At 43.0% G+C, this 9,947-nt stretch overlaps 2 protein-coding genes across 2 annotated transcripts in view; both read right to left on the bottom strand.

The window, feature by feature from the left end:
• LOC118478853 (protein jagged-1a-like) overlaps nt 1-1,893 on the bottom strand; it is a gene marked incomplete in the record, with an annotated part of 9,218 nt that extends 7,325 nt beyond the window's left edge. The window contains 2 exon segments of the mRNA XM_035973197.1: nt 589-851; nt 1,418-1,893.
• On the bottom strand, nt 571-9,714 carry LOC101852890 (von Willebrand factor D and EGF domain-containing protein). The gene is made up of 7 exons (XM_035973194.1): nt 9,189-9,714; nt 7,639-8,057; nt 6,740-6,983; nt 5,097-5,821; nt 3,385-3,537; nt 1,418-1,532; nt 571-851 (listed from the first exon to the last, which is right to left on the bottom strand). Exons 1-7 carry the CDS (start codon nt 9,274-9,276, stop codon nt 571-573), a joined length of 2,025 nt encoding a protein of 674 aa, XP_035829087.1. The 5' UTR covers nt 9,277-9,714.
• Between the last annotated feature and the right edge of the window lie 233 nt (nt 9,715-9,947).

The raw sequence follows: 9,947 nt of genomic DNA on the forward strand, positions 1-9,947 counted from the left end.
TGGGGGGTGGGGGGTGGGGGTGGAGTTAAAAGGTCTGGAGTCGACAATTCTCTGACGAGTTTGCTTTTTTATTTTAATAAGCCTTGAAAGACTCCCTGCGTATTTGTCATCGCGGTGGGGTAAATGTTGCTTACGACAAAGCCCCACAATAATAACTATAATAAGAGTAGAGATTATTTATTCGATATTGACAAACTGAATGTTTCGATTTGTGTCAAGCACCTTCTGCTTCTTGTGGAGACTGTGAATGAGAATTCCGGAGCACGGCTTAACGAAGGATAGAAGTCCAAAAGTACTCTCGAAAAACATCAGATACCCTGAATAAACTCATAAATGTTTATAAATTATCAATAAAACTAGAATGGGTTACAATAGCCTACTTCCCCAAACAATTAATCTTCCTTCGCGTATTTTAACGTCTTCTAACTTAAAAAAAAGAAAGTACGATAAACGAGGCTTTTCTTTGTTCATCTTTGTTTATAAACTTAATTCAACTGCTGCCAGTGTTTTTCAACATGAAATACAATTCAGAAACACACACGTTGGGAAAAAAACTCCTCCGACTTCTCACTACCGGATGTAACTTACAACCAGTCTAAGTGCGGTGGTGGCATTACAGACATCCCGGGCCGTAATAGTAAACTTTTCCTGTCTCAAGTCACCAATCTCCACGTTGCTGCCAGTCGCTCGCCACAAAAACTCCCCTGATTGGCTGATGTATGCGTCCGGACGATTGACGCTCAGGATGACTCTTGATCCTTCGGGGTCGCGGGCAGTGATGGTCAGTCTCGCATCTTGACCGTTGAATACGAGGACAGAGTTCTGGGCATACAGCACAGGGGCTTCGTTGTCTGTGAGTGAAAGTGACAGTAAAAGTTGTGTGAGCCATTACAGTTGCTGTTGTAGATTTGTCTTGCGCGGAAAACGCTCTTGGCGTGTGTTTACAATCCTTAGCTCGAAAGCTGCCTTTTTTTCCCCATTTAATAATTTCAGTCCCCAAGGACAACAGTGTTGGTAACAGCTGGCGCTAGCAATGATCATTCATATAAATTCAGTTAAAGTTAAAGTAAACTGAAGTAATCCATTTATTAGAGCTGACTTGACCAGCTGCGTACATCAGATGTCTCATCTCTCCGAGTGGCCACTTTTAGATGGTTGGACGGCACGCGGGAAAGATGCATTTAGCTCACTTTAAGAATGGGAGAAGAGAAGGGGGGAACAGAGGTCGAAGTTTAATTTTACCTGAATTCTATGATATCGATATCGATTGCCAAAAACACAACGTGCACTTCCATCAACAACAAAAAAAGAAAAAAAAAAAGGCAAAACACATTTCCCTACAGTACAAGTTCCTGTCCAAACAAACAAATCACAAACAAAAATCTTAGCTAACAAACACAGGTCGATCATTCTGTACCTTGTCTGGGAGACCATTTTTTCGTGGAGACCTCGGGGGCACACTGGAGGCACGCGTCATAGGGTTTGAGCGATCCAGCAACATAACATTCATTGGTGATGTAGCAGTAGCCTTCCTGTGACACACACGCATAGGCAAATACAGACACACAAACACAAGAATGCGGATAAGACAGACCCCCTTCTTTTATTCAATATAGTATGTTGCAATTATATTCTCACACCTTCGTATAAATGCTTGTATCAACCTACACCATTGTATTCATTCCAAGCGTATTTTTGTAAGTGAAGCGTTTTTAATGAAGTCAAAATCATGCACTGTCGTGAATCGAAACCCTCCCGTTCTTAATATTCTTCTTCATCCTTTAAAAAATGAAATCTGACCGCTGTAAGTACAACCCCTTCCCTGAGACCTCCATCCCCACCTAGTGGAAGGAAAAATAAAACACCCCCACACCGAAAGAAACAACCCCCCCCTCCCATAAAAAGAAAGAAAAACCGCCACAAACACAGCTCGGAGCATGAGAAAAGAAAGTCAGTAATAACAAATTACAGACTTCAACATAAGTTAGGGACCACTTGCAAACACTCTGAGTGGTCTTCTTGGGTCGACCTGCACGTGGGCGTTCTTGGACTTGGACTGATGCCGTGGCTTGATGGCGCTGCCTCAAGCGGACAATGACAGAACGTGACACTGCAAGCCTTCTGGCAACTTCTCGGACTCCAACTCCATCATGCAGCCATACCATAGCTCTGGCACGATCAAAGTCTCTCAGCTTTTGTCTTGGTGGCATGTTGATGCGATACTGGATTTTGCGCAAACGGTGGCTTTAATTGCCACCAAAGTGAGCACAGTTCGAGACCATACGTCCGTTTATGACGTGCACCACAAATTTTTAATTAGCAATGTCCGAGGTGTCGCACACAAGTCTATAAAAATCAGCAAATTAAGCCAAAATTCCTCGAGGATTTCCGTGCTGCACATAGTGGTTTTGCACCTTTAGGAATCTTTGCAGTACGAATTGGTAACACATTAACACTTTCAGAGCAAACACATTTGAAATATTTCTCGTTGTCTTTTTTTTTCTGAATTTTCAAAAATCTGGGCTGTCTGTCAAGGTGGTCCTTAACTTATATTGAAGTCTGTATGTCTTACCTTAACCCTACATCCGTGGCGGCCATCTTGTTGACACTCGAGACAGGCGGAGTCGTAGATAGTGAGATACTTTAATGCCACGGCGTTGTTTCTCTGGTCTATTGCCTTGAGTGAGTTGATGAGGAGGCGGAAAGGGGGGGGGAACATTATAATGGAGGTGGAAGGGTGTTATGTGTGTGTATGTGTGTGTGTGTATGTGTGTGTGTGTATGTGTGTGTATGTGTGTGTGTGTGTATGTGTGTGTATGTGTGTGTATGTGTGTGTGTATGTGTGTGTATGTGTGTGTATGTGTGTGTATGTGTGTGTATGTGTGTGTGTGTGTATGTGTGTGTATGTGTGTGTATGTGTGTGTGTATGTGTGTGTATGTGTGTGTATGTGTGTGCGTGTGTATGTGTGTGTATGTGTGTGTGTATGTTTGTGTGTATGTGTATGTGTGTGTGTGTATGTGTGTATGTGTGTGTGTATGTGTGTGTATGTATGCGTGTGTGTGTTTGTGTGTAAGTGTGTATGTCTGCGTATGTGTGTTGGGGGTTGGGGGTTCCTGTTGAGGTGAGGCTCTCCACGTGTGCTGATCCCCTTAACACTGTCTCAGTCCTCAGCTTTCTTTCTTTCTTTCTTTCTTTCTTTCCTTTAACAACGAAAGGAAAGAAAACAAAACTACCCCCCTCTCAAAGAAAAAAGTAAACGAAAGGTAAAAAAAGAATATTAATAATAACGATATTATAGTATTATATAATGGAATACAATCATTTAGTGGAAATGCCCTTATGAATTTAGCAATCGACAAATATATAAATAAATGTAATTATACCTCCAGCTTGAGGCTGTGGAACTCATGCACGCTGGTGAAAATCTGTCTTAAGTAGGAGTAGAAGGGCAGGACACACAGGAACTGTCCCTCGGGGCTCAGTATGCTAGAAGTTACGACCGGCCGGGTGAACTCCACGATGCCAGCCGGGGAAATCTGGGGAAAAAACAGTAAGTTAGTGTGAGGGTTTCACGCTTTAAACAACACCATTAGATTATATAAGTATAAGAGACGGGGTCTCTGATTTAAAGTCCGTCTCTGATAGGACAAAGCCAAATGGATTAAGAGCCTTGAAAACTACACAAAACGATCCGAGTTTAAGAATGCCGAGTTTGGGATTCAAACCAGGCCACCCGCCCCGTAGCCCAGAATGATACCAACTGGGCTAACGGAGCTCTCGGATGAAGGGGGGGACCCACCAAACAACGTAACAACAAAGCAAAAGCTATCGTGTTTGACGGCGGTTTTGTGTTCCTAGGCTGTAGAAGTTTGACGATAGGAAGAGGAAATGGGAGGGGGAGGGGTACCGACAGGGATGGGGGTATGGGGGTGGAAGAGATGGGTGTGAGGGGGGAACAGGAGAAGGGGCGGCGCGGGGGGGGGGGGGGGTGAGGGGGGGCAGGGATGTTCATCTGCTACAGATTCTTTGCTGACAGCATATTTTTTTCTTTAAAGGGAGAACTGAGAAGAATTATGCAGGTGCTGGGTGCCCTGCCTATTGAGACGTGGAAGAAACTCACAACCGGATTATTACAAGACAAACAACTATTATACTAGTCCATTATTTCAGAAGCTGAATCATCCATATGACAATCATTACCAGTTGGGTCAAGACGATGCACTGGTCAGAGCGTAGAAAATATGAATATCTCTTCTTGCACTCTTGTCAACAGGCATTTTCTGCCTGCGTTGGCTTGAATCTAGTCTGAACAGCTAGCTTTCGCTGGCAAAATTGAAGGCAAACTTACTTGGAGAGCCTAAACAGGTGGGTGATAGGGAAAGATCAGGATAATGAGGCTCTTTTTAGAGCATCTGAGCAAAAGAATCCATGGAGAACCATGATCACCGATGTCTGTTGCGGATCTGCTGGCACGTGATGATGATTGGCTTGACAGTAGTATGCACCATCTTTACAGATGATAGATCTAAATAAATGTACATGAATAAAACAAAACCATTATTCCACCGTGGGACTCAGCACTGGGTTCTCTTTCATTTTCCATTCTCGAAAATGCATCATAGCACAGAATGTGAAAGACATAGTACTATTGTGTATGTAAGAAAAACCTACCATGTTTCAATTAAAAGAGATCTAAATCGAAACAATTTTGTATGCAATAAGAAAAAGTTTGATAGGGATCCTGATTATTATCTTTTTTTTTGCGAAGTAAGAAAAAACTTGTTCATACGTTTGGCCAATTGATTCACGCCCCCCGCCCAACCACTCTCTTCCCCACTACAGTGGCGTCGATAGCCAAGTGGTTACGCTACTGGACTCGTGGTCGTGAGATTGCGTTTTCGGAGATTCGAGCCTCATCTCGGCCCGACGTTGTGTCCTTGGGAAAGGCACTTTACACGAAATTCTTATTTGGCTCACTCATTTCAGAGATGGACATTAAACGTAAATAACCTAACTGTGTTGATAGGGGCGTTAAACGTATATCATTTTCACCATTTCACCCCACCCCGACCCCGCTCCAAAATCAAGCTGTTACCTTGACAGGTGTGACGCTGCACTTGAGGGATGGCTGCCTGTAGACTCCGGCGAAGGCGATAAGAGTACATCTGTCAGTGGAGGAATCGCACGCCTCGAACTGGGCACTCGACTCCTCGGTTTGCAGGTCGGCGCTCTCTGAATCACTCTTGGATGATGATGATGATGATGATGATGATGATGATGATGATGATGATGATGATGATGATGATGATGATGATGATGATGATGATGATGATGATGATGGGTTTCGAGTAGCTGATGCAGCAGTGGTTGTCGCTGTTGTTTTCTTTATAGGGTAGGTCTCCTTGGTGGGTCTAAATTGGGAATGTATTGTAGTTTTTTGTGTAAAAAATGTACTTTTTGTCCCCGAATCTGTTGCAAAATTTTCAAAGTAGTTTCTGGTAGTTGTAGAGGCTCTCTTTGTTATTGAAGATGCTGTGGTTGGAGATGTGGTGGTGGGTGTTGTGGTAGTTGTAGTTGGAGGGGTGGTAGTAGTACTCGTGGTGGTGGTGGGGGTAGGGGTGGTGGTAGTGGTTGTGGTGGTGGTAGTGGTGGTAGCGGTTGTGGTAGGACTGGTGGTGGGCGTTGTTGAAGGAGCAGAAGGGTAGAACCGTGTGGTATGTTGGGTTGAAGATGCAGTCCTTTCAGTAGCTGTGACTGGTCCAAGCGTGCGGCCGTTCCTCCGAGGTTCCCAGGTAGGTGTTTTTGTATCCCTCCCCGTTTCTGTTGTCAGAAGACACATTATGCATACTTCAGTTCTCTCAGAGTAAAACAGTGAGTGGCTGACAGGTGTTCTGGTGTGTTTTGCTCCTTCTTTCCTATCAAATATATATTGTTTTAGTCTCTCCCTCTCTTTTTTGTGTTTGTCACTCACTTGTAACATCTCTATTTTTCGTTGACCAAATTATGTTGCAAGTGCGGTAAAACCCATATTAATAGAAACAAAATCAGAGTAAAAGATATGGAAAAATCGAAACAACCCGAGTGAACGAACAACATAGTGAATTCCAACAGGTTTTTGGCTTATTTTTCGGAAGACATAAATAGAACTGCATACAAATACGCTTTTTTTTAAAGGAGTGAGCACTTTGACAACTGGATCTAAGGAGAAAGATGTAAGGAGACCAAAGGTGGGAGGAAAGTTTTCAGAGTCTAGATAGTGCACCAAGGTAAACACTACACCGACATATCTGGGAATTCTTATTCTTTCATAAGACGGACTGTAAGTCGAAAATTGTTCGCCATCTTGAACAACTTATTGGAGTAATGTTACAAATACTATTGGTTCCTGCAGGTTATCTAACCGTTGAACGTATCATTTTGCATCAACAGAAGACTCATGCTGTATTCCTGAGTAAAGAGGAACTTTTTAGTTAATACCTGGGTCTTTCTGCTGGGGTGTATCCTTCTTAGCCTAAGTTGGACCCTGACAGACAGGATCAGAATCCAGCCTCCTGAGTTATTTAAATTGTGTCGATGGGGTCATAAAAAAGCCTACATTATCAGAAATGGTCATGATTGTTTTGTCATCACTCAATGTTTAAGTGTTGCTGCTGGTGCGTTTCGTTTCTTGTGAAGTAAAAGAAAAAGATTTTTAAAAACACGTTTTCTCCGAGAAAACACATGACGGTGTCGTCCTACCTTCCACGACCACTTCACACGCCTCTCCTCTGTAGCCAGACTCGCAACGACAGCCTTCCTCCTGACACTGGCCCCGCCCACCACAGCCTCGAGGACACGTGACAGCATCAACCAGGTCACGTGGCCAGATGGGAGTGTCTGAGCCAGGGGCCATGAAGCTCTGGGCGTTTTCTATCAAAGCAAAATCACAAACGGCTTCCACTAGCCTTGTACTGTGGTTTGCCCATTTCAGGTCTCCTTTGATCTGGACAAAAAAAGATGATGACACATGAGAATTAAAATAGGCCACTTAACTGTTTAGAGGTATTTTGCAATTAGTCTCAATAAAAGAAAGCACGCCCCGAGATGATTAATTTTACTTCGAAAAGCATCTCCGAAAACCCGCGTGCACGCATGTCAACCAAAGTCGACACCAACAATTGTGAAAACTTTTCGTACCTCCCATTTGGAACTTACTTAACTTACAATACACGTGCGGGGTCTTCTCTTTCTTTGGGGTCTCAATGAGGTTGCCGTGACGTACGCCATACGCGGAAGACATTTGACGTATGTTGCAAATAGGAATTTACTTTAAGCGCAACCTATGCTCCTACTCGTTTTATGTAACACAAGTCTCTCCTAAAGCTACTCGTAATATGTATCGCGCAATGTATTGTAGATGTCACCAAAGGTATTTAAGAACTCGCTATTTTGTATCTTCAGTGGAGTAATGAACCATCTAATTGTAATGTGCAAGCCTTGCCTCAAAGGAGGAATACAAACAGGTCTCGCAGGTTTATGTATCCTGTAGCTGTAATTATAAATACATCATTAATTGCCGCCTCCACCCCCCCCAAACAAAAAAAACAACAACAAAAAACAACAACCTGCACTTATTACAGGCTCTTGTTGAAACTAACCTGTATATCTTCTTTGCAGAAGTCGAAAGCTGCTGAAATAAGCTGTCCAACCAGATTGTTGTCTGCGCAGGTCAACGTTACCGGAGCACCAAAGAGGATGTTTGCGCATGCGTCAGACGCCTCCGCTTCCGTCAGCCCACTCGGAGCAGGCCATGAAGGGAAGAACGCCTGGGTAGAAATCACGTGATCGGGCCGGAAGAAATAGGATCGTGTCTCTGGAGCAGAAGCAGTCCGTCCTGATCCTTGTGAGTTTGTATTTGATTTGACATTTGACCTTCCCAGAAAGTTCCCCTGGTCCTCGCTCTGTGCACCATCTGACTCGTACACGACTAAGCTGTCCACACTGATGTCTGTGTGTGACTCATGTACCTTCACAGTTTGGCGTCTATTCCTGCTGAGAACGGTGGCATCTAATTCCTCTGCGGATCCGAGTCATTCCAAAGAATTTTGTTTAAAAAGAGAAGAAAAACAGGAAAGACGTCAGAAACTCGAAGGAGAAAGAAGACTACGTTACAATGATTACTTCAAACATTTGATGTGTATGTGTTTATGTATGTGTGCATGTACTCTCTCTCTCTTTCTCTGAGTGTGTGTGTGTGTGTGTGTTTGTGTGTGTGTGTGTGTGTGTGTTTGTGTGTGTTTGTGTGTGTGTGTGTGTGTGTGTGTGTGTGTGTGTGTTGTGTGTGTGTGTGTATGTGTATATGTCAGGTCTTTTTCCGACAATGGAAAAGAAACGAAACTTCAGGAAACCCCAGAACGTCGCACATGTAGGCCTACATGAATTTATCAAAATAATACCTAAGAAAGCTATCATTGAAAGACAGACTTTTTAATTTGTCCCAAACATTTTTGTTTTTGTATAACATTCTTTAAAAAGTATCGGACTAAAGCGTTCTCTGGGTGAAAAGAGAAAGCATTGGGATAAATACAGCATGTGTGGTATTTTTAAATAGCCCCCTACTTAGGAAAACCCATTTCACAATGCTTTGCATTAGTCAGAATTTAAGGAAAGGGAACTTTGAAGCTTTTATAATGTCGGGTAGGGAGAGGGGGGGGGGGGAGGAGAGATGTTAGCTTTGACTGGAGGCTAAAAGCCCGTTTATGAGTGTATCTATTATTCTAGAGTATATCCCTATCAGTGTTTTTTTCACTTTTCATGTGGCGTATTTCAGCCATGATTCTAAAAAGAGGGCATTATTACATTTCAATCCAACTCCCATGTGAACTTGGAGGCCTTCTACCCCATATTTCAGAGACATGGGCTTTTTTAAAAAAATGCTCCCCGATTGGAATTTAGAGTTGTTCTGAAAGGCTTTGATTGGATTTTTCCGGGTAAAACAACCCATGCTGTTGGCAAATTTTAATGATTTGAAATATTTAAAAAAGTATAGTTAAAATACGAAGTTTTATGTACCCTGCCTTGGTTTTACGTACCTATGATTTAAGTCAAACGAAAAAAACATTTTACCCCACAGGTTTTAGAGCTACGTGATTTAATTTGGAAATGGGGGGGGGGGGGGGGGGTCTTTCTTTTTAGAATATAGTCTTACCTGGAAAAACTGTCTTTTCAAGATAAGATTCCGTTGACTCTTTTGATGGTTCGACAGAAACTATGATGTCATGGAATAATGATTTCATTGGACAGACACCCCCATCGGATATGGGAGAGCAGTCACATCTGATATGTTCATTAAACGGGGGTTCATGTCCATCAGCTCCTTCACCGGGTGCGTCGAACAAACTTTCACCTGGCCTCTGTCTGGTGGGAAATACAAAGAAATCTCAATTAGGGAATCGACAGCTATCATTTACCACCTAAGCGTACAGCTTACCGCGTGGGGTTGTCACAGTAACAGTAACGGTTAGGAATAGACAAAGACAGTACCTTGGACCCTTGAATCGACATGCAGACCTTGGCAAGTTCGCTTGCACTGGACAAACAGGAGGCAGAAAAGACCAACGTTAAACTTTTAAAAAAGAAAGTTAAAACGGGGGGAAAATGATTTAAAGAATTTGAAGTGGGTGGTTGGCGGGTGCTCTGGTGTGGTTTGCTTCTTCTTTCCTGTCAAACATCTTTCGTCCTTATCTCCCCTTCTTCTTTTTTATGTTTGTTACTCTCTTGTAACAGCTCTAATCTTCTGGCGCTCATATGATCTTATGCAGTTGCGAGCGCCGTAAAACCTCTACTAAAACTAAACTAAAGAATCGGAACAGATGGGCGGCGGGAGAAGACCAGAATACTATATTTTTTGTTGTTAGAGAACTTGAGCAGAGAAATGAGGGACGAATAATGATCACCGATATCTATT

The sequence above is a fragment of the Aplysia californica genome, unplaced genomic scaffold, assembly GCF_000002075.1.
Source record: "Aplysia californica isolate F4 #8 unplaced genomic scaffold, AplCal3.0 scaffold01056, whole genome shotgun sequence".
NCBI lineage: Eukaryota > Metazoa > Mollusca > Gastropoda > Aplysiida > Aplysiidae > Aplysia > Aplysia californica.

Bases quoted from the DNA above. Each gene is read 5' to 3' on its own strand.
- LOC101852890 (XM_035973194.1), bottom strand. From the start codon at position 9,276: ATGAAATCATTATTCCATGACATCATAGTTTCTGTCGAACCATCAAAA. The intron at 6,984-7,638 runs GTTAGTTTCAAC...TTTTTTGTCCAG, and splicing joins TCTGCAAAGAAGATATACAG to ATCAAAGGAGACCTGAAATG. The intron at 1,533-3,384 runs GTATAATTACAT...TGTGTGTCACAG, and splicing joins TCCACAGCCTCAAGCTGGAG to GAAGGCTACTGCTACATCAC.